Source organism: Desmodus rotundus, chromosome 9, assembly GCF_022682495.2.
Source record: "Desmodus rotundus isolate HL8 chromosome 9, HLdesRot8A.1, whole genome shotgun sequence".
Classification (NCBI taxonomy): Eukaryota; Metazoa; Chordata; class Mammalia; order Chiroptera; family Phyllostomidae; genus Desmodus; species Desmodus rotundus.
The window spans coordinates 55,451,161-55,474,897 of NC_071395.1; the positions used below are offsets into that span (position 1 = coordinate 55,451,161).

Genomic DNA, 23,737 nt, shown 5'->3' on the forward strand with positions numbered 1-23,737 from the left:
TCTCCCTCTCTTTTCTCCCTCTCCCTCTCTCTCTAAAAGTAAGTAAATAAAATCTTTTAAAAAAAAGTCAGGGAGAGGGACTTATAGTTACATTGTCAACCAATCATACCAACTATTGCTCGGTTATAGTTGTCTAAGCTAAGGTGGGGAGAACACTGTAGTGGGTTGTGACCAATTTTTTAAAAAGGAGATATTTTGTTTTATTCCAGTTGTATGGACACACATATATTCTAGGTCATGATGTAACGTATATTGTTTTTATTAAGGAACTTAGTATGTTTGTGAAACACTGGTCTAAAGTCCCTGCTAGATATAGCGTAGGGACCACAGGCCTTCGGGGAGACGAGCAGGGGTGCGATGCTACACGAGCAGTTTGAATTTGACTTTGATTCCCTGGCTGTGGTACATTCCTACTGGTTTTTCTTAAAGGTGGTATCTTTGTTTATTTGTGTTTTTACAGGAGTGATATATACTCGCTGTGGGAAACCCAGACATTGCAGAAGAGTGTAGAGGTGGCTTTCGCCTCCAGCCCCACCCCAAGAATAACACTGTTATCATTCTGTCAAGTGTGCAGGTTGATGCTGCAGAGGTTGCCAAGGTCAAATACTCACTTAGGTGAGTTACTTGACCTCGCTGTGCCTCAGTTTCTTCAAATGATAATAAAACAAACTATCTCTAGGATAGTTGGAGAAATAAATGATTTATTTATGTAAGCAATTATTTAATGAAATACCTATTTAAACAATTAAATTATTAAGCAAATTATATCAATTATGATCAATAATTATGCGATGTGTTATAACAATAATGTAATAATATTATAAACAGCTTGAAACATCTGACATACAGTAACTGCTCATTAATATTAATACTATTAATATTTTGATATATATCCTTCTACAGTCTTTTTAAAAACACTATACATATACATTTATTTACATTTATTGTGCATATGCCCTGTGAACATTACATTTGAATAAATGGGATACTATGAGAAAGCTCTCTGTTTCTGATCTGACTTGTGAGGAGCTGGGCAGTCATGGTTTCTGGTCTCACAAGAAAAAAGCTGAATAAACTGAAAATCAACAGCTCTTCTCAGATCCATTAGATAAGTAAGGTCACAGGGCAAACTGCTGCTCCTACAGTTGGAGGGACTGGCTGATACAGAGCCTCAGAGTTCATTTGGAGCAGTAGCCCGCCACGTGAACTAGTACTGGGCACTTTTTACCCGGAACATCACAGCCCATTCTCAACAAATTTGCAAAGCACACTAAAGACAGAAACCACAGTTGGAAGATGCAGAGCATGACCAGACTCATATCCAACCTCAGATATGACAGAGATTCTGAAATTATCAAATAAGAAACTTAAAATAACTATGATTAACATACTAAGGGCTGTAATGGAAAAAGTGGAAAACAGGTGCGAACAGATGGATAATGTTACCAGAGAGATGGGAATTGTAATAAAGAATCAAACAGAAATTGTAGAAAACTAAAACATGGTAACAGAAATGTGGAATGTCTTTGGTTGCCTTACAAAGAGGCTCGACACAATCAAAGAAAGAATTAGTGAACTTGAAGAAATGTCAATAGAAGCTTTCAATACTGAAATGCAGAGAGAAAAGCAAAATGAAAATGCAGAAAGAATGAAATACAGTTCTCTACTGCCCTTCTCCATTCTGACTGGAGATCGTCATACAAATATGTAGACCTGGCCTCCCTAGCAGACAAGGACACAGGAAAGCATCAGTGTGAGTCTTGTCCTTTGTCTCTCAGCTTTGGCCTTGACCCTAAGGTGGCCGAAGGGAAAGAGCTCACACTGTTTGCTCCCCAGAGGTCTCCTGCAGTTCTGGTGACAACTTTGGTCAGCCACTAGACCATGACTGTCTTGGGCATCCTGTAACCTAAATGGCCAAATGACTTGATATAGACAAAGAAAGAGGAAAAATAGTGGGAGGGGCAAGGTAGGGAACCTTTGTCTCCAACACTGGAATTGAAAGAACATTGTACAAGGTGAACTTGATCATCTTGCCTTTGCCGATCTGAACTCCCCCCATACCAACCCAGATGAATATTTGTTGCCCTGGAAGATGCTTGTACTGTAAAGATGTCCTTTGTTCTAGCTGTCCTATCCCAACGAGGAGGAGTGACTGGAGATACTTCTGCAGATTCTAACAGTTTCTGCAGCACAGAAAGTCAGGGCCTAATCTATCTATGGCTACAAGGTGGTGCTGGTAGCAAGTTAGAGGTGTCCAGACCTTAATGAAGTTTCCACACACTGCTCTGGTAGGACAGAATGGTTGTCATGGGTGCCTGTTGATCCTCCTGGGAAATTTTGCTAAGCAGATGGATCCTAAGGCAACCTGGTTGTGAATTTTAAGCTCTGAAAGATCATTTTGGACTCATATCCCAGTGTAAATATATTTATAACTACAACTTTGTTCAAGGATCTTACTCATTTATTCATCTACGCATTTATCCACCCACCCACCAATCCATCCATCCATTCATTAATCCATCCCTCATATCCCTCATCCATTCTTTTAGAATTTGCCATGTGCCTACTGTATACGAGGCCCTCTGATTTCATAAAGCTTGTTGTCTGGGAGAAGGAAGGAATGTGTAAAGAAAGAACGCAGGGAATGGCATTTTTCTAGAAGTGTATACAGGGCCTATGGTCCCTAACAGAAGGAGTGGTCAGTTCCACCTGCAGGCTCAGGATTGGCTGTACCCAGTAGGGGATGCATGAGGGGTCAGTAAAGGTCAGCAAGGAGAGGGGGGTGCTGGGACAGGCAGAGATGTGATTATAAACACAGAGGTTACAAGTAGCCAACGCACCCAGGGAACACGGAGTTTGATGTGGCTGGAGCTTGGGGTGTGGCACAGGGACGCAGAGAGCACTAAAGGAGGCAAGAGATCTCGCAAAGGCTGGACTATTCAAAAAGCCTGGATACCCTGCTCAGGATTTGGGACTTCATGACGTAGGTGTTGCAGGGTCTGTAAAGCATGAGTAGGAGAGTAAAAAGGTCAGATTTGCACTTTTGAAAAAGTGCCCTGACTTCAGGAGAGAGTAAGTCCCAGAAGCAGGGGCCCAGTCAATTAACTGGGAAAGATGGAGACCCTTCAGACAAAGGCAGTGGCCCCAGGCCGGGGGGAGGGAGGGCAGGTGTATGGGGGCAGGTGGGGAGGTGGGGGGTGGGGAACAAAGGAAGGGCACTACGTCCCCCCTTCTCTCAGGCCCCTGGGATTACTTTCTTCCTCTCAGCCCAATCACGTTCAAGAGGTCTTTTCACTAATTTAACTTTATTTCTTAATTCCTGACAAACAGAAGGGCGCCTTGAGCCCTGTGGTGAGTGCAGGCACGTGGACTCCTCCCCTGGTTTGACTGCAGGCCACACGAAGCCAACGCTGCCATTGAGGTGGAATCTAGTGTAAAGGCCCATGTATACGATGGACAGTCTGCTTCCAGCACAACTCCAGTTGGCTCTTTATCCTTTCAGTGACTTCCTTATCTGCATGTTCTCATGAGGTCCCACTCTGTTTCCTTGGATGGGTGAGTCTGGGGCACAGAACCCCCAGCCCAGACCCAGAGTAGAGGAGCACAGCTTCTCCGGATCTGGTGATGACTTTGGCGTGCACCTGCCCCCTCCCTGTGGCCATGGCCTCGCTGTGCACAGCACCCTGTCACACACGTGGAGGGGCCACATGGGGAGCTTGCAAGCTTACCTCTGGGTTACCCCTTGGTCTCCTCAGGCTGTCACTCAGTGGATAAAACAAATGGAGGGGAGGGCGGGCAGGGAAGAGGGGAGTGGGGAAGGAGGGGGAAGGTCAAGATCAATATGATTAAGGAAAAAGTCAGCATTTCTTTAAATCTTTACAATATCCAAACAGGACCACTTCTAAGAGTTCACTGATGAAGATAATAAATCACTCTGATGAGGTCTCTAGGGAACCTGTCTAAACAAATGGGCAAGAGGCATGGAGTGTTTTTGAATTAGTGAGTAGTTCTCAGTATTGGAACATGGGTGATTTATTTATTTATTTATTTATTGTGTTTTTCCCATTATCATTTAGTTCCCTTATATCCCTCTTCCCCCCTCAGTCACCACACTGTTATCCATGTTCGTGAGTCCTTTTTCCTTTTTGCTCCATCCCTTCACCCCCAAACCTCCCCCAACCCCCTTTAGCTGTCAGCCTGTTCTCCATCTATGAGTCTGTCTCTATTTTGCTTGTTCGTTTGGTTCTTTAGATTCCACATATGGGTGAAAACGTATGGTATTTGTCTTTCTCTGACTGGCTTATTTCACTGAGCATAATGTTCTCCAGGTCCATCCATACTGTTGCAAATGGTAAAATTTTCTTCTTTTTTATGACCAACTAGTATTCCATTGTGTAAATGTCCCATAGTTGTTTTATCCACCTTTCTATTGATGGACATGTGGGCTGCTTCTATATCTTGGTGATTGTAAATAATGCTGCAATAAACATAGGGGTGTTTATGTTCTTTCAAATTAGTGTTTTGGGTCCTTCAGATATATTCCCAGAAGTGGAATCACTGGGTCATAAGGCAGATGCATTTTTAATTTTTTGAGGTATCTCCGTACTGTTTTCCACAGTGGATGCACCAGTCTGTATTCTCACCAACAGTGCTCAAGGGTTTCCTTTCTCCACAGCCTCACCAGCACTTGTTGTTTGTTGATTTATTGATGATAGCCATTCTGACAGGTGTGAGATGATATCTCATTGTGGTTTTAATTGCATTTCTATGATGATTAGTGATATTGAGCATCTTTTCCTATGTCTATTGGCCTTTTTGGATAACTGTCTATTCAGGTATTTTGCCCATTTTTTAATTGGGTTGTTTGTTTTCTTGGTGTTGAGTTTTGTAAGTTCTTTATAAATTTTGGATATTAACCTCATGTCAGATGTATTGGCAGATATGTTGTCCCATTCTATGGGTTGTCTTTTTATTTTGTTGATGTTTTCCTTTGCTGTGCAAATGGCTGATTCTTTTAAGAGACAAATTCCTGAAATATTGTTGATTTACTCTCTGGGCACACAGTTCACACATTTTCTTGGCTCTTTTTGGAATGGACACAGCTTCTGAATCTAGGCGGGTCCAGATTGACAAGGACTTGCTGTATTTTCTGGATGTGGTTGCAGTACCAGCCTAAAACATGGACTTGGAAAGGGGACCCCAACTGCAGTTGCCAAACTGGAACTGCAGGGGGCACTGAGCTTTGTGCCACTCAGGCCTCATGCTTTTGGGGGACAGATCCCAATGAGAAAGGATCGTGCATGCTCTGCAGTGGGTAATTGGACCATAAGCCCCCCAATCCAATGAGGCAAATCCTCATTGGTGACCTAATCCAATGAGGCAAATTCTTGCCACCTGGAATTTTGAAAATCTGGGAGGAAGAGATGGAAGGCGAGCTCCTGGTCATCTTGGCAGCAGGTTGGCAGGGCCAGGAAGAAACCTGCCTGCAGTCACTGGAGAGAATCTGCCTGCCATTGGTTTGCTTATTCAGCTTGTGCTTATTGAGTGTCCTGGGGGCCTTGCTAGATGGGGTGGATGACAGGGTGACTTGGGGACTTTGCATTTGAGAAGTAGAGACTAGAAATACCCAAGTAAACAGATGTACAAAAATACTTCCAACTTGTGATCATTGCTGTTGAGAAGACATTGCTGAGATGGGGAGAGTGGAGAATCTGTGAGCCAACTTCAGATGGGGTGGTCAGGGTGGGTCTCCCTAAGAGGGTGCTGGGTGTGAAGGAGCCAGCCCTGCAGTGAGTGAGAGAAGAGGGGACAGCAGAGGGGCCACTGCAAGAAAATGGAAGGAAATCAGGGTGCTGTGTGTGGAGGAAAGCCCAGGATGAGGCTGGGAGAAAGGCAGTGTTGGTAACCAGTTTGCATTTGATTCCTGCAAGCAGCCTGCTTCATTATCTGAAATTCTGCCAGTCAGGGGCTTCCCCTTTCAGCACAGTCATTGATTGTTTAAACTTGTGCTAATTTGCCATGTTTATAATGAGAGGAGCACTGGGCCACTGGAAAAAACTCAGTCCTGTTGAGTGATAAAGAGAGACAGAGACAGAGAATTAATTTGGGGACAAGGGGGAGTGTCTAAGGTACTCATGCAGGTGTTAGGGGACTGATGGAAGTTCTAGGAGCCTCGAGTGGCAGGCAGGGATTGCGAAAGGGGTAAAGAGACAGCAGACCACCTAGGCCCACTGCTTTTCACAAGGTGGACCCTGGGTTTGGATAAACAAATATTTTATCACTTAAAGAACTAGCCCCTTGGGCTTGAGGCTGTCACACAGGTCTGAATTAGAACCCAGCTCTTGTTCTTGCATGAACTTGGACCTGGAACAAGAGGTTTCTTTGAGCTCTACTCTCCTGTCTATAAAATGTGGATATGAAGACTTACCTAGTAAGATTTGGGGAGGATTAAATAAGATGTATTTAAGGTACCCAGTGCTATACCGAGACTATGGTAGGTGCTCTGTAAATGTTAATTCCCTCATTGATTACATAACAGTGTTTAACTAGAAGGCAGACAAGTGGAAGTGCCCTGATGATAATATTTACCACTCTTTCATAAGATCTTCCCTTTGGGTAAAGAGCAGAGCTCTGATGTACTTTGGGGAGTTGGAAGAGTCCTAGGTGGGGAGTGAGAGTGTTCTCCTTGCTTCCTCTTCTGCAAGAGGAGGCTGGGGTGGTCTAGTGGCCAGAGGTAGATGAGTTAACCTTCCTGGGCTTTATCCCTGGAGATTCCAATCAGGATGTCTGAGCTGGGGCCCCAAGAGATTCCAATGCACAGGCAAAATCACTCCAGGTGATTCAGACCCAGGCACATTGGAACAAGGCCTTGTCCTAGTCCCAAGTCACCAACCAGCGGAACAAGGACAGAGGGGATCACAGTGCACTTTCCTCATTCACCACCAGGGAACGGGACTGGGGCATGCCAGCCATGGCAAGATGCTGTTTGTCTCCTCCTCTGTAGGAAAGCCTCAGGGAAAATCTGCAGTCACACAGAGGATGGATGGTGTGCAAGGTAGGAAATGCAAGGGTCATTTGGGAGGACTGTGTATTAACCGGAGACAGGAGGGGAAAGCCAAGTTTACTGGATTCTGTGAACTGCACACCTTCCTCTGAGCTCTGATGCACTTGGGCAGATGAGCCTCATGTCTTCGCGCAGTGAGGACTTCTTTAGGACACTTGCACAGCCTCCACTGAGTTGACAAAAGTCAATCCAGTTCTAGCAAAACCAGTATCTAGAGGGCCAGTCTCTTCTGACCATTATCAGCTACCACTGCGTGCCCCCTGGTTAAGGATGCATCAGTGGGGGAGTGTTGTGGGCAGGCATGTTGGACCCATCTGCCCTTGGCTGTCCCCCTGCAGACGCTGCCCCTTTAGAGTTAGTTACATGCTCAAAGAAAATGATCGTTGTGGCCTGGTTCCATCTGCAGGGACGAAGGCATCACTTTCCACTCAAGTGTTCTAATCAATGCCTGCAGCTTTTAGCAAAGAATTCTGGTACTTTCTCTTGACCACCGTGTTAATTTTAACTTCTCTGCAGGCTGCATCTGAGGCCACAGCCCTTGGCGTCAGTACTGCCTCAAGGTGGGGACTCAGGGTTTCTCTTCTTTGCCACATCTAGGCTCCATTCCTTCTGTCAGCAATTTCTGTTTTGGAGTTTCTTTGCTCTTTGACATCCTGAGTGTTACACTTCTGCAGAGGCCACAGAAGCAGAAATGGTTACTTCTGCTTCCCAAAGGGGGAAGATGAAACCAAGTGCAGTGGCCAGCCTGGTCCCTGGTAGGACACACACTGTGCAGGGCACTGAGGAACTGAAAGCAGCTGCCAGCCAGAAGCACCCGAGTGACAGCACTCCATCTTCCTACCCCCAGTTCCTGGCAGGGTGCATGGAACAAACTTCTTAATAATATTGACTGAAAACCCTCACTCAGACACCCATCCATGCGGCCCAACCTTCCTGGACCCTCACCCCTATCTGAGGGTAAGACATGAGTAAGACTTTGGACAGACTTTGTATCTCTGTGAACTCCAACTTTAAATGGAAGGAAAGTCATGCTCACTTAGTGACGGTATAGATGAGGACAGTATAGTCCAGGTGGTATTTTATGGTAAATGGTATGATATAGGCATGCACAAGGAGTAATGAGAGGGTAGAGAGAGGAGGCTTTAAAAAATGGGTTCTGGAAGATGGCAGCGAGATAGGTGGGAGCAGAGTGCACTTCCCCTCAACACCAGTGAAACACCTAGCTGATCTGAGGAACAGAGCGAACAGCCAATGGTATTCCAGCATATATGAAGATCGGAGACCAAAGATAGAGGACATTGAAAGATCAGATGGTAAGAAGAGTGCTTAAGGAAAACCAAGATGGCGGCGTAGGTAGACACACTGTGCCTCCTCGCACAACCAGAACTGACAGAGAATTGAACGGCAAGGAAGTCCGAAACCAAGGAAATAAAAAATAAACATTCATCCAGACTGGTAGGAGGGGTGGAGATGGGCAGCTGGGGCGGGGAACACTCAAGTTGCCGTGGCGGGACCGAGACTGGCGGAGTGTGGGACGAACGGGGCAGGCAGTCAGACCTCTAGCAGACCCTGCAGCCCCACATTCATGCACAGATAAACCGAGAGGGCCGGACTCAGAGTGGCGGAGAATAGGGCAGGCAGAGCGGCAGATAGCACCCTGCGGCCCCACACTCGCGCAGAGATAAACCGGGACTAATGGCGGGGAGCGAAGCAGACCGCGTTACCCAGGCCTCCAGCGCGGGGGGGCGGGGGGGAATAAACCCTCAAACCTCTGATTGAATATGCCCGTGGGGGTTGGGGTGGCAGCAGGAGAGACTCCCAGCCTCACAGGAGAGGTCATTGGAGAGACCCACGAGGGCCTAGAGTGTGCACAAGCCCACCCACTTGGGAACCAGCACCACAGGGGCCCAATTTGATTGTGGGTAGCAGGGGGAGTGACTGAAATCCAGCCGAGAGTGGAGCGGGCGCCATTACTCCCTCTCGGCCCCTTCCCCACATACAGCATCACAGTGCAGCGACCAGCATTACCCGGCCCCGGGGAACACCTAAGGCTCCGCCCCTTTAAGTAACAGACGCACCAAGACAAAAAAAAAAAAAAAAAAAAAAAAAGGCCCAATTGACAGAACACTTCAAAGCTCCAGAAAAAATACAACTAAGCGAGGAAGAGATAGCCAACCTATCGGATGCACAGTTCAAAACACTGGTTATCAAGGCACTCACAGAATTGGTTGAATTTGGTTGAAAACTAGATGAAAAAATGAAGCCAATGCTAAGAGAAACAAAGGAAAATGTACAGGGAACCAACAGTGATGCGAAGGAAACTGGGACTCAAATCAATGCTGTGGACCAGAAGGAAGAAAGAAACATCCAACCAGAAAAGAATGAAGAAACAAGAATTCGGAAAAATGAGGAGAGACTTAGGAACCTCCAGGACATCTTGAAACGTTCCAACATCCGAATTACAGGGGTGCCAGAAGGAGAAGAGGAAGAACAAAAAATTGAAAACTTACTTGAACAAATAACGAAGGAGAACTTCCCCAGTCTGGCAAAGGAAATAGACTTCCAGGAAGTCCAGGAAGCTCAGAGAGTCCCAAAGAAGCTGGACCCAAGGAGGAACACACCAAGGCACATCATAATTACATTAGCCAAGATGAAAGATAAGGAGAGAATCTTAGAAGCAGCAAGAGAAAAGGACACAGTTACCTACAAAGGAGTTCCCAGAAGACTGTCAGCTGATTTATCAAAAGAGACCTTACAGGTAAGAAGGGACTGGCAAATATTCCAAGTCATGAAAGGCAAGGGCCTACGTCCAAGATTGCTCTATCCAGCAAAGCTATCATTTAGAATGGAAGGGAGATAAAGTGCTTCTCAGATAAGGTCAAGTTAAAGGAGTCCATCATCACCAAGCCCTTATTATATGAAATGTTAAAGGGACTTATCTAAGAAAAAGAAGATAAAAAATAGGAACAGTAAAAATGACAGCAAACTCACAGTTATCAACAAACACACCTAAAACCAAAACAAAAGCAAACTAAGCAAACAACTAGAACAGAAACAGAACAACAGAAATGGAGATCACATGGAGGGTTATCAATAGGGGATTGGGAGGGGGAGAGACGGGGGAAGGTACAGAGAATAACTAGCATAAATGATAGGTGGAAAATAGACAGGGGGAGGGTAAGAATAGTGTAGGAAATGTAGAAGCCAAAGAACTTATAAATATCACCCATGGACATGAACTATAGGGAGAGGATGTGGGAGGGAGGGGGAGGGTAGGGTGGAGTTGAGTGAAGGGGTGGAAATGGGACAACTGTAATAGCATAATCAATAAATATATCAAAAAAAAAAAGTGCTTAAGGACAATAAGGTCCCCGGGACCCGCGCCGGGACCAGGGCGGCAGAAGCCCCGGCCCGGGTGCAGGGTCTGCTGCAGGATTCTTGGGAGAGAGCCAGGCTGAGCTGTGTGAGCAGCCAGGTGCTTGTTTGGACCAGGTGGGCTTGAATAGGAAGAATTTCTCAAAAAGAAAAAGAAAATAGAGGCAGTCAGTGGCTAGTTAGAGAACTCTCCACAGCAGCCGCGGCCTCTGGCGCCCCTCCCCACTCAGCCCCAGGATGGTGAATGCGGGATAAGCAGCCCCAGCTCTCACCTGAAGCCCGGTTGCGCGCACCCAGATTAGTGGACTGGGGGCCCACAACTGAAACTCCAGCTGGCCACCCACACCTGAAACCTCGGTTGGGTGCGCACCGGGAGCAGAGGCTAGCTGCCCCACGCACAGCCCCAAAATGGCGGACCCGCTGGCCGCCCAACTCAGGCCCAAAGCTGCAGATCGGCTGATCAACGGCCTGGCTGTCTGCAAGTGACCACACCTAAAAGCACCGGTTCTGAACAACTCCTACCTAGCCCCTGTGCACAGAGCCCTGCAGGGCCTACTGGCTCTCTAGGACTAAGGCAGAACACCCAGCAGAGGGGAGCTGCAGGGCTAGGGGAGACTGCATTCCCCAGAAACACTCGACCCAGTAGGGGGCTGAACTACCCCATAGCAGCACCGAGAGCCCCTAGCATCTAAGACAGCAAAGAGCAAGAAGGGGGAGTGTGAATTGCCCCTAAGTGGTGCAACTCAAGGACAGCACAACTGGTGAACTAAAGGCCTAGTGGGGAGCAGAAGGACCCTGAGGAACTGGACTGGAGGCTGAACAACAGCGAAGAGTGTTGCTCAGGAAGGGAGAAAAGTGAAACCAATCCTTCCAACCACCCCTTCCCGTTTCATAGACAGGAAGACCAGCAGAACTAACCTGACCAGCTTAAAGCCAGCAGAAGACATTTTTTTCTTCCTCCTTTCCCCCGGAATTCCTTCTTCCTTTCTGTCCTTCTTTCTTTTTTTATTCCTTCTTCCTTCCATCCTTTACCTTTTTTATTCCTTCTTTCTGCCTTCTTTTATTTATTCTTTTGTTTTAATTTTTGTTAAAATTCCTTCTTATCTTGCCTCCGATCTTTCTTTTTAATCCTTCTTCCTTCCTTCCTTTCCTTTTCTATTCCTTTTTTTCCTCCTTCCCTTCTCCTTTATTTTTTCTTTTTCTCCCCCCTTTCTCTTGTTCCCACAGGTGAGACAATAAAACCCGGAGTGCTGAAAAGACCAGAGTTAGACCCTGTTAGACCCATAAACATCAGCTCAAGACCAGTGAGCACAGGAGATTAAGGAGATAGCACCACTGAATCCCATTGGCATTCTACCATAGAAGTTCATACCATAAACCCAGGGAGTCAGAATAGATCAATTTAAGAAGCAGAGACTAACAAGAAGAGTCTCACAAACAATGGGAAGACAAAGAAACAATTCCCAAATGAAAGGAAAGGAGGAAGCCTCAGAAAGAATGCTAACTGAAAAAGAGGCAAGTCAACTATCAGATACTGAGTTCAGAGCAATGGTTATCAGGAAGCTCACTGAGCTCACTGAGCTCACAGAGAACTACCAGAAACTACAGGGAAACTACGATGAACTCACTGCAAACTATATCAACATGAAAAAGGACATAGAAACTATCAACAAGGGCCAAGAGGAAATGAAGAATACAATTTCTGAACTGAAGAACAGAGTAGAAGGAATGAAAAGCAGACTTGATGAAGCAGAGGTTTGGATCAGTGAGCTGGAGAAGAAAGAAGAAAAAAACACCCAGAAAGAGCAAGAAAAGGAAAAGAGGCTCAGAAAGAATGAAGAGGTAATAAGGGAAATGCAGGACAACATGAAACGTAACAATATCCGTAAAATAGGAATACCAGAAGGAGAAGAAGAAGAGCAAGGGATAGAAAACCTGTTTGAAAAAGTAATGATGGAAAAGTTCCCTAATCTGAGGAGAGAAAAAGTCACCTAAATCCAGGAAACACAGAGAGTCCCAAGCAAGAGGAACCCAAGGAGACCAACTGCAAGACACATCATAATTAAAATGGCAAAATTCCAAGACAAAGAGAGGATCTTAAAGGCAGCAAGGGAGAAAAAGGAAGTAACATACAAGGGAGCACCAATAAGGTTAGCAACTGACTTCTCAATGGAAACGCTCCAAACCAGAAGAGAATGGCAAAAAAATATTCTAACTGAGAACCAGAGGCCTGCAACCAAGGCTACTTTCCCCAGCAAGGCTCTCAATCAAGATAGAAGGCCAAATAAAGAGTTTCTCAGACAAAAGAAGTCTAAAAGAATACACTTCCACCAAACCAGCTCTGCAAGAGATGCTAGGGGACTGCTTTAAGGAAAGGAAGGAAAAGAGAAAGAGAGAGGAACATGGGTAGGAAAAAATGGCAATGAATAACTACCTATCGATAATAACCTTAAACGTAAATGGATTAAATGCTCCAATCAAAAGACATAGAATAGCTGAATGGATAAGAAAACATGACCCACACATATGCTGCCTACAAGAGATCCATCTCAGGACAAAAGACCTACACAGACTGATAGCGAAGGGCTAGAAACAAATTTTCCAAGCAAACAGACAGGAAAAAAAGCCGGGGTAGCAATACTCATATCAAACAAAATAGACTTCCAAAGAAGGGCCATAAAGAGAGACCCAGAAGGTCACTTCATAATACTCAAAGGAAGAATCCACCAAGAAGACATAAACATTGTAAATATATATGCACCCAACATAGGAGCATCCAAATACATAAAGAAAATCTTGGAGGACTTCAAGAAAGATAAGGGCAGCAACACAATTATACTAGGGGACTTTAACACTCCACTGTCAAAAATGGACAGGTCTTCCAATCAAAATATCAATTAGGATATTTTGTCACTTAACAATACCCTAGGTGAAATGGACTTAACTGATATATATAGAGCTTTTCATCCCAAAGAAGCAAAATACACATTCTTTTCAAGTGTACATGGAACATTTTCAAAGATAGACCACATGATAGGACACAAAGCAAGCCTCAACAAATACAAGAAAATGGAAATCATATCAAGCATTTTCTCTGACCACAAGGGACTGAAACTAGAACCCAACCCCAAAGGAAAAAACCCAAAACACTCAAAATCATGGAGACTGAATAGCATGTTATTAAACAATGAATGGGTCAAGAACTACATGAGGGAAGAAATCAAAAACTTTCTGGAAACAAATGAAAATGAACTCACAACAACCCAAAACCTACGGGACACAGCAAAGGCAGTCCTGAGAGGGAAGTTCATAGCAATACAGGCCTACCTTAAAAAGATAGAAACATTTCAAACAAACAACCTAACCCTACGTCTACAGGAACTTGAGGAACAACAACAAAGACAGCCCAGAGCAAGCACAAGGAAGGAAATAACAAAGATCAGAGCAGAGTTAAATGACATAGAGACTAAAAGCACAATTCTAAGGATCCATGAATCCAGGAGCTGGTTCTTTGAAAAGATAAACAAAATTGACAAGCCTTTAAGTAGGCTCATCAAGAAAAAAAGAGAGAGGATCCAAATAAACACAATTAGAAATGAAAGAGGAGAGATTACAACTGATACCACAGAAATACAAAGGATTGTAAGAAATTACTAGGAAGAACTGTATGCCAAGAAATTTGAAAACCTAGGTGAAATGGACACATTTCTAGAAAAATATAATCTTCCAAAAGTGAGTGAATAAGCAGCAGAAAACCTGAACAGACCAATAACAGCAGATGAAATTGAAGCAGTCATCAAAAAACTGCCAACATACAAAAGCCCTGGACCAGATGGTTTCACAGGAGAATTCTACAAAGCATTTAAGGAAGAGCTAACCCCTATCCTTCACAGACTATTCAAAAAAATCCAAACTGATGGAAGACTCCCAAACTCGTTTTATGAAGCCAGCATCATCCTAATCCCAAAACCAGATAAAGACACAACGAAGAAAGAAAACTTCAGGCCAATATCGCTGATGAACAGAGACGCTAAAATTCTCAACAAAATATTGGCAAAACGCATCCAGCAATACATTAAAAAAGATCATCCACCATGACCAAGTGGGATTCATCCCAGGGATGCAAGGATGGTACAATATTCACAAATCAATAAACATAATACATCACATCAACAACAGCAAAGACATAAATCACATGATCATATCAATAGATGCGGAAAAAGCATTTGATAAGATACAGCACCCATTTCTGATAAAAACACTCAGCAAAGTGGGAATAAAGGGAGCATTCCTCAACATAATAAAGGCCATATGTGAGAGACCTACAGCCAACATCACACTCAATGGACAAAAACTTAGAGCTTTCCCACTAAGATCAGGAACAAGACAAGGATGCCCTCTCTCACCACTCCTATTCAACATAGTATTGGAAGTCCTAGCCACAGCAATCAGACAAGAAAAAGCAATAAAAGGCATCCAAATTGGAAAGGAGGAAATGAAACTGTCACTGTTTGCAGATGACATGATAGTGTACATGGAAAATCCTATAGACTCCACCAAAAAACTACTCGACCTAATAAATGAATTTGGCAAAACAGCTGGATACAAAATCAATACTCAGAAATCAAAGGCATTCCTGTATACCAACAATGAAACTGCAGAAACAGAAATCAAGAAAAAAATCCCATTTGATATAGCAACAAGAAAAATCAAGTACCTAGGAATAAACGTAACCGAGGTAAAAGACCTCCTTTTCCTGTACTCAGGAAATCACACAAGACTGAAGAAAGAAATTAAGGAAGACACAAACAAATGGAAGCATGTACCGTGCTCATGGATTGGAAGAATTAACATCATCAAAATGGCCATACTACCCAAAGCGATTTATAGATTCAATGCAATCCCTATTAGAGTACCCATGACATATTTCACAGATATAGAACAAACATTTCAGAAATTCATATGAAACCATAAATCACCCCGAATAGCTGCAGCAATTTTGAGAAAGAAGAACAAAGCAGGAGGGATCACAATACCTGATATCAAAGTGTATTAGAAGGCCACTGTAATCAAAACAGCCTGGTACTGGCATAAAAACAGGCACATAGACCAATGGAACAGAACAGAGAGCCCAGAAATAAACTCAAGTCTTTACGGTCAATTAATATTTGACAAAGGAGGCAGGAGCATAAAATGGAGCAAAAATATCCTCTTCAACAGATGGTGTTGGGAGATCGGACAACTATGTGCAAAAAAATGAAACTCGATCACCAACTTGCGCCATACACGAAAATAAACTCAAGATGGATAAAAGACTTAAATATAAGCTGTAACACCATAAAAGTCCTAGAGGAAAACATTGGCAGGAAAATCTCAGACATTCCACGCAGCAACATCCTCACAGACATGTCCCCTAAAGCTAGGGAAATAAAGGAAAGAATAAACAAATGGAATCTCATCAAAATAAAAAGCTTCTGCATGGGTAAAGAGAACAGCACTAAATTACAAAGTGCAGTAACAGTATGGGAAAACATATTTGCCAAGGATACCTCAGAGAAGGGCCTGATCTCCAAAATATATAAAGAACTCACACGACTCCAGTCCAGGAAGACAAGCAACCCAATTAAAAAAATGGGCAAAGGACTTGAACAGACACTTCTCCAAGGAAGACATACAGAGGGCCCAGAGACATATGAAAAGATGCTCAGCATCCCTAGCCATCAGAGAGATGCAAATTAAAACCACAATGAGGTACCATCTCACACCAGAGTGGCCCACATAAACAAATCCACAAACAAATGTTGGAGAGGATGCGGAGAAAAGGGAACCCTAGTGCACTGTTGGTGGGAATGCAGACTGGTGAGGCCACTGTCGAAAACAGTATGGAATTTCCTCAGAAAAGTAAAAATGGAACTGCCCTTTGACCCAGCAATTCCGCTGCTGGAATTATACCCTAAGAACCCTGAAACACCAATCCAAAAGAACCTGTGCACCCCAATGTTCATAGCAGCACAATTTACAATAGCCAAGTACTGGAAGCAACCTAAGTGCCCATCAGCAAACGAGTGGATCCAAAAACTATGGTATATTTACACAATGGAATTCTACACAGCAGAGAGAAGGAACAAGCTTATATCCTTTACAACAGCATGGATGGAACTGGAGAGCATTATGCTAAGTGAAATAAGCCACACGGTGAGGGACAAATACCATATGATCTCACTTTTAACTGGAACATAATGAATAGAAGAAAAAAAGGAAACAAAATATAACCAGAGACATTGAAGTTAATAACAATCTAACAATGGTCTTGGGGGAGTGGGGAGGGGCCAGTGAGGAGAGGGGATTACAGGAACTACTGTAAAGGACACATGGACAAAATCAAGCGGGAGGGTGAAGGTGGGGGAGGTAGGGGTTTCAGCTGGGGTGGGGTGGAGGGATGGGGAGAAAAGGCACAGAAGTGTAATTGAATAACAATAAAAAATTAAAATAAAAAAAAAAAACAATAAATACCTAGAATGCCAGAAAATCAAACTGCATGGACATCTGACACAAGGAGGTAAAGAAACATTCATCCAGACTGGTAGCAGGGGTGGAGAGTTCCCGTGGCAAGGCAGCAGACTACCTGAGCAGGGTGGGGGTGGCTGATTGGGAAACTAAAGACTCAAAACCTTTAGCTGTAAAACACTCTGGGGGTGGTGAAGCTGGTAGAAACTGCCAGTCCCACAGGAGAGTTGGTTGGAAAGTGGGGTAGAGCAGAGTGAGTGAGTGGCATTGTTTCTTCTCTGACCCCTCCCCCACAGACACTGCCACAACGCACAAAGTGGGTTGTCCAATTCTGGTGTACACCTAAGGCTCAGCCCCCATACAACATAACAGGTGTGTTGAGAGAAAGAAATATGGCCCCAATGACAGAACAGATCAAAACTCCAGAAAAAAGTACTAAGCGACAAGGAAATAGACAACCTGTCTGATGCAGAGTTCAAAACACAGGTAATCAGGATGCTCACAGAATTTGTTGAGCTCGGTTGCAAAATGAAGGAAGAAATGAAGGAAATACAGTGAAATACAGGAAAATGTACAGGGAACCAACAGTGAAGGGAAGGAAACTGGTACTCAGATCAACAATTTGGAACAAAAGGAAGAAATAAGCATACAACTGGAACAGAATGAAGAAACAAGAATTCAAAAAAACCGTGAGACTGACAAAAAATCGAACTGTATGGAAGTCCAACAACCAAGAAGATAAAGAGGAAAAATTAATCCAGACTGGTAGGAGGGGTGGAGACAGGCAGGGGCAGAGAGGACTCATGACAAGGCGGCAGCTGGTGGGGAAGGGGGCAGGCAGTGCAGCAACTACCAGACGCTGCGGACCCACATTCGCACATAGACAAACTGGGAGGAACTGCCAAGGGAGCAAAACAGACCACGCAACCCAGGGCTCCAGCGCAGGGAAATAAGGCCTCCAACCTCTGATTGAAAACGCCCGTGGGGGTTGAGGAGGCAGCAGGAGAAACTCCCAGCCTCACAGGAGAGGTCGTTGGAGAGACCCACAGGGGCCTAGAGCATGCACAAGCCCTCCCACTCCAGAATCAGCAATAGAGGGGCCCAGTTTGATTATGGGTAGTGGAGGGAGTGACTGAAATCCGGCAGAGAGTAGAGCAGGCGCCATTGCTCCCTATCGGACCCCTTCCCCAGGTACAGTGTCACAGCAGAGAGAGCAGTATTGCCCCACTCTGGTGAACACCTAAGGCTCTGCCCCTTTACATAACAGGTGCACCAAGAGAAAAAAAAAATGGCCCAAATGAAAGAACAGATCAAAAGTCCAGAAAAAATACAACTAAGCAACAAAGAGATAGCCAACCTATCAGATGCACAGTTCAAAACACTGGTAAATCAATATGCTCACAGAATTGGTTGAATTTGGTCACAAACTAGATGAAAAAATGAAGGCTATGTTAAGAGAAACAAAGGAAAATGTACAGGGAACAAATAGTGATGCGAAGGAAACTGGGACTCAAGTCAACAGTGTGGACCAGAAGGAAGAAAGAAACATCCAACCAGAAAAGAATGAAGAGACAACAATTCAAAAAAATGAGGAGAGGCTTAGGAACCTCCAGGACATCTTGAAACGTTCCAACATCCGAATCATAGGGGTGCCAGAAGGAGAAGAGGAAGAACAAAAAATTGAAAACTTATTTGAACAAATAAATGAAGGAGAACTTCCCCAATCTGGCAAAGGAAATAGACTTCCAGGAAGTCCAGGAATCTCAGAGTCCCAAAGAAGCTAGATCCAAGGAGGAACACACCAAGGCACACCATCATTACATTAGGCAAGATTCAGCAGAAGGAGAGAATCTTAGAAGCAGCAAGAGAAAAGGACACAGTTACCTACAAAGAAGTTCCCATAAGACTCATCTGATTTCTCCAAAGAGACCTTACAGGCAAGAAGGGGCTGGAAAGAAGTAGTCCAAGTCATGAAAGGCAAGGACCTACATCCAAGATTGCTCTATCCAGCAAAGCTATCATTTAGAATGGAAGGGCAGATAAAGTGCTGCCCAGATAATGTCAAGTTCAAGGAGTTCATCACCACGAAGCCCTTATTATATGAAATGTTAAAGGGATTTATTTAAGAGAAAGAAGATACAAAATATGAACAGTAAAAATGACAGCAAACTCACAGTTATTAAAAACCACACTTAAAAACAAAAGCAAACAACTAGAACAGGAAGGGAACCACAGAAATGGAGATCACATGGAGGGTTATCAACAGGGGAGTGGGAGGGGGAGAGAGAGGGGAAAGTTACAGAGAATAAGTAGCATAAATGGTAGATAGAAAATAGACAGGGGGAGGGTAAGAATAGTATAGGAAATGTAGAAGCCAAAGAACTTATATGTATGACCCATGGACATGAACTATAGTGGGGGGGGGGTAATGTGGGAGGGAGGGGGTGGGCAGTATGGAGTGGAGTGAATAGGGGAAATGGGACAACTGTAATAGCATAATCAATAAATATATTTAAAAAAAAAACGAGGAGAGGCTTAGGAAACTCTGGGAAAAAAATGGGTGCTGTGAAAAGAATTACTGGAGATGCCTTGGGCAATTCTGAAGCTCATTTTAGGATTGGAGGCTCTCTGTGTTTTCTGAGGCTTATGTTACATGGCAGTTTGTTTAGGGGAGGTATAGCTGAAAATGCAGGGAGCTACAGCCATGCAAGGAAGAATAAGCTGCATGATAACATGAAGTTTTGGGGACTTGCAGGAGAGGAGCTGGGTTGCCAGGAAGGAGGAGCCAGCAAAGTGACAGTGCTAAGAGAAACACTGGAGTTGGGGAAGTTGTTAACATCAAAGCCCACCATGATGGTGACATGGAAGAACCTGTTTTTCTTGTCTTAGCAAAGGGAGCATTTATTTATTCACCAAATATTGCGCCCCTTCCCCCCCAATGGATCAGGCAGTGTGCTGGTTCTTATAAAAAGAGGAATGCAAACTTTTAGCTTCTAGGAGTCAGGCTTCAATAGCAGAAATGTACAGATGATTACAATATGGTGGGATGTATGTTACAGTCGAGGTGAATACAGGATGTTGTACCAGACTTTAAGAGGCAGGATGGGGGCAGGCTTTATCCAGGAGGTGATATTGAAGCTCACTTTTAGAGGAAGTGTTGATGGAAAGAGAGGGAGGTGAAGGGGGCGGCACAGGGCAGGGCACAGATTTGAGAAGGGGCAGTGTGTGCTGATGTGTGTCTGCATGACCCATGAGCATGGGGATGAAGGTGTGGGCATCCGGGATGGGAGGTGAAGCTGCAAAGGAGTCTGTGGTCAGAGCCTGACAGGCTCCTGGGTAGAGAACTCACTCCTTGTGCTCACAGACCTGTTTATGCAGGTTCTCCCTCCCTGCAGACCACTCAGAATGCCAGGCAGAGAACCATTTCTTGAAGCAACTGTCATTTAGTCACCACACCTTGTTCTTTCTGGGTGCTGGGGGACAAGTATGGGAAGGCAGGGAATCGGGAGAGGTCATAATGTGGAATAGGCCATCTTATAATGCTTTTTCATGTTTGACATGCATTTAATTTTTAAAAAGTTCAGAAAACTCATACCTGCAAATAGGTTTGTATATTTGGTAGAGGGATAATGATCTGAAACTTTACAGGAAATTTTCATGGGATGTTTGTCTAAAGGCAGTATGAAAAGTAGAGTATATGAACAAATTTATCAGTGCAGAGTGGGTGGAAGATCCTCCCCTCCCCTCCTCCACTTTACCACATTGCATTGACCCGTAAGCATGGCAAGAAACGCAGATTGCAGGCAGTTCTTTTCCGGAGTCCATTAAAATTATTTGCTATCTCCTAGGTGCCAAATACTCTTAGGCTCTCTCTAGTCAGAACAGACCAATCTCTTTAAACCTTCTATCTTTGGATATTCGTGAGTGGGAATGTCAGTTATGGACTAAGAACCTCTTATCAATGTCTATTAGCAATAAGACAAGCTCTTGGGAGTTTTCATTGCAAAGCAAAATATTCAGTGGCAAATTGGCAATTAGCAAGATATAGTTAAAACCATTAAGATCAAACAATTCAGCAGCAGGAAAACATAACAAGAATATAAACAAACTATAATTAGAGGTTATTTTGTTTTAACTGATTTGAATCTCTTTATTCACTTGCTTGCCAAGTGGTATTTATCTTATGATTTAATAGGACATGTGACCCCCTGCTGCCCTACTCTCATTCCCACCCCCCAACCTCCCACAAGTTGGAATCTACTGTTGGCTTTCACAGTTAGGAAGGCCCATTTTGTGTGTTTTCAGATTTGTGACTTGAATCCCTACAGGCTGGTACCAATACTGGCTGGTATTTTAATTCACTTTTCTCTTAGCACATCACATGGTTGGAGGGGAAGGTGCTTCTATTTTATTTTCAAGATGCATAGCTGATTGGAACTTGAAAGAATTAATCAGCCCAGAAGCTTCCTTCATGCCTCACAGCCCCTTTCTGGGACTTTAGAATTTACCCAAAAAGGAGTGAAAATGTACATTTCACACCTTCTGGACAGATAACCATCATCCAAAGTGGCCAGATGCAAAAAGACAGTAGAAGGTGGACCCACAGGAAACCTAGGATTATTTTGTATTCATCTGGCTAATCTTTGATGAGCAAGTGTGAGCCAATTAAAGAGCTTTTTTTTTCCTTGGTTGCTGGATGGTAGATTATGTAGGAATTCTAGCTATTGCTTGATGTGAAGCAGAGAAGCCCAAAAAACCATGGCTGCCTTTGGTTTTAGCCCTTGCACCTGCCGGGGGAAATTTCCAAAGAGATGACCCCTGGTAGACTGCTTGGGATCAACTGGACCCCGTTTTTCTTTCACAGGGATTCTAAAGCAAGAGCATCAGAGCACGACTTGGACTGCAAAGGCAAGGGTCCCAGGCCTGTTCAATCGTGCTCTCCAAAAAGAGGCCTTGAATGCCCACTGTAAGAGTGAGAAGACTCTCTGATGGAGGAGTCAAGACTCCCCTGTATTTATAAGTGATTCCAGGAGGCTTTCTCCACTACTCAGTTTCCCCGTGTTTTGGGACATAAGCTTTTTCTTTCATTCCTCTTGCTTCTCCAGATCATTTAGCTTTCTGCTTCATTATGTAGTGTGGAGGCCCGTCTATAGTGCTGTGAATTCTCTGGGCTCTTTGGGCGCTGTGATTCCAACAGATTTTTCTCAACAGTTCTGCAGACACCAGCGAAATGCAACACCCAAATGTGTCTAGATGGGAGTGACTATTGAAGAGAACGGGTCACTAAATTGGGCCATTTTCGCCTCGAGAAGAGGCTGCTGAGGCCCCTCCCCCAAGTTCCTTGCGGGCCTTAGGCACAAGGACTATTCAGGGCTGTCCATCCCAGTGGCTGACTACCGGCTTCCCCAGCAGCCCCCCTCCCCTACTTCAGATTTCCGTTCCCAGCCGCCAAGGCAGCGTTGCCTTCAGTCCACCGCCTGCCCACGGGCTACTTTTCCAGCCTCTCCCGGGGCCCGCCGTCCCCGCCCTCGGGGAGCCCTGCAGCTCATAGGCCGAGGTCCAACCGCCCCTCCCTCTCTGCCCCTCTTCCTCCCCCGCCTGCCCGGTGCCATTTGAATTCCCCCATCGACTTTTGGGCGGAGGCCGCACGAGCTTTTGCAAAAGGCAAGGGCCGCGTGAGGAGGGCTCCGGCGCCCCTCCCGGGCGGCGCGGCGCCGGCCGGCGGTGCAGTCGCGCGCTCGCCGCCAGCGAAGCCATTGGCTCGGCGCAGTCACCCCACGCGGGGCTGCAGCGGCGGCCTCCGCGGATTGGCGCGCGGGCGAGCACCCACCGGGGCGCGCGCAGACGGGTGTGTGCCGCTCGGGCTGCACGGAAGCCCACCGACTCTAGGGTGGGCTCCCCCTCTTCTTCCTGATCACCCCTCCCTTATCCCTGTGTTGCCAAAGCTGCCTTTGCGGCTGCCGCCAGCCACGGTCCCCGATATCCTGGCCCAAAGAAAGGGCGCGAAAGGCGCGCTCCCAGCTCGGGCGCCCGCCCGGGCCGCCGCCCTTCGCCGCACACTGCAGCATTTCGCGCTCTCGCGCCGCTCGTGCTCCCTCCTGCATTATTTGCATATCCCACGATTGTGGCCAATCAGGGCTCGTCTCTCTCGAAGCGGATGGTTCAGTCCTGAGAGGAAAGGGAGTGGCTGGCGGCGCATGCGCTGCGTTGGCCGACTTGAACCGAGGCTTTTATTGCTGTAGTTTATTTCCACCCCCTTCCCTCCTGTTCTCTCCCTCTTTCTTTTTTTTCCGCCCTAGCTGGGGCTGTGTTGGAGCAGAGGAAGAAAGAGAGACAGAGGATTGCATTTATCCCTTATGCTTGTGGACTTTGCTATCAGCAAGACTCGCTAAGCTGTTGCACCTTTTTAAATCCTGCAAAAAATTCCAACTCTTTCCTGGCAATTTTTGATTTAAAGCTGCCCTCTTGAAATTAATTTTTTCCCAGGAGAGAAATGTCTTATCAGGGGAAGAAAAATATTCCACGCATCACGGTGAGTTTGGTACTTGGGAAATTGCGGTCGGCCAGCAACCTTTTGTGGGACAGAACGTCTCAGGATTTTTTTTTTTCAAAGGAGGGGGAGGAAAAGGGACCCAACTTTTTTTTCCCTGTTGCTGAAGACGGCGATCATGGTGGTGTGAGACGCAATCATATAGAAATATAAGCCACACGATTTGTGAGGCATTAAAATAGGAGCGTGAGTGCACCCGGGTCGTCCTGGGTAGCGCGCCAGAGCCCTGTATCCTTTTATTG

At 45.1% G+C, this 23,737-nt stretch overlaps 1 protein-coding gene across 2 annotated transcripts in view; it reads left to right on the forward strand.

Annotated features, from left to right (window-relative positions):
- The window catches only part of DPYSL2 (dihydropyrimidinase like 2), a 124,156-nt gene that overhangs the window by 29,750 nt on the left and 70,669 nt on the right, over positions 1 to 23,737 (forward strand). The window contains exon 1 of one of the 2 annotated variants that reach the window (XM_024560894.4): positions 23,132 to 23,477. The exons of the other annotated variant lie outside the window; for it this stretch is intronic. Within the exon in view, the coding sequence (XP_024416662.1) occupies positions 23,439 to 23,477 (39 nt within the window). The 5' untranslated portion in view covers positions 23,132 to 23,438. Of the gene's footprint in view, positions 1 to 23,131; positions 23,478 to 23,737 lie in introns of those variants that run through there. 2 annotated transcript variants of the gene reach the window in all.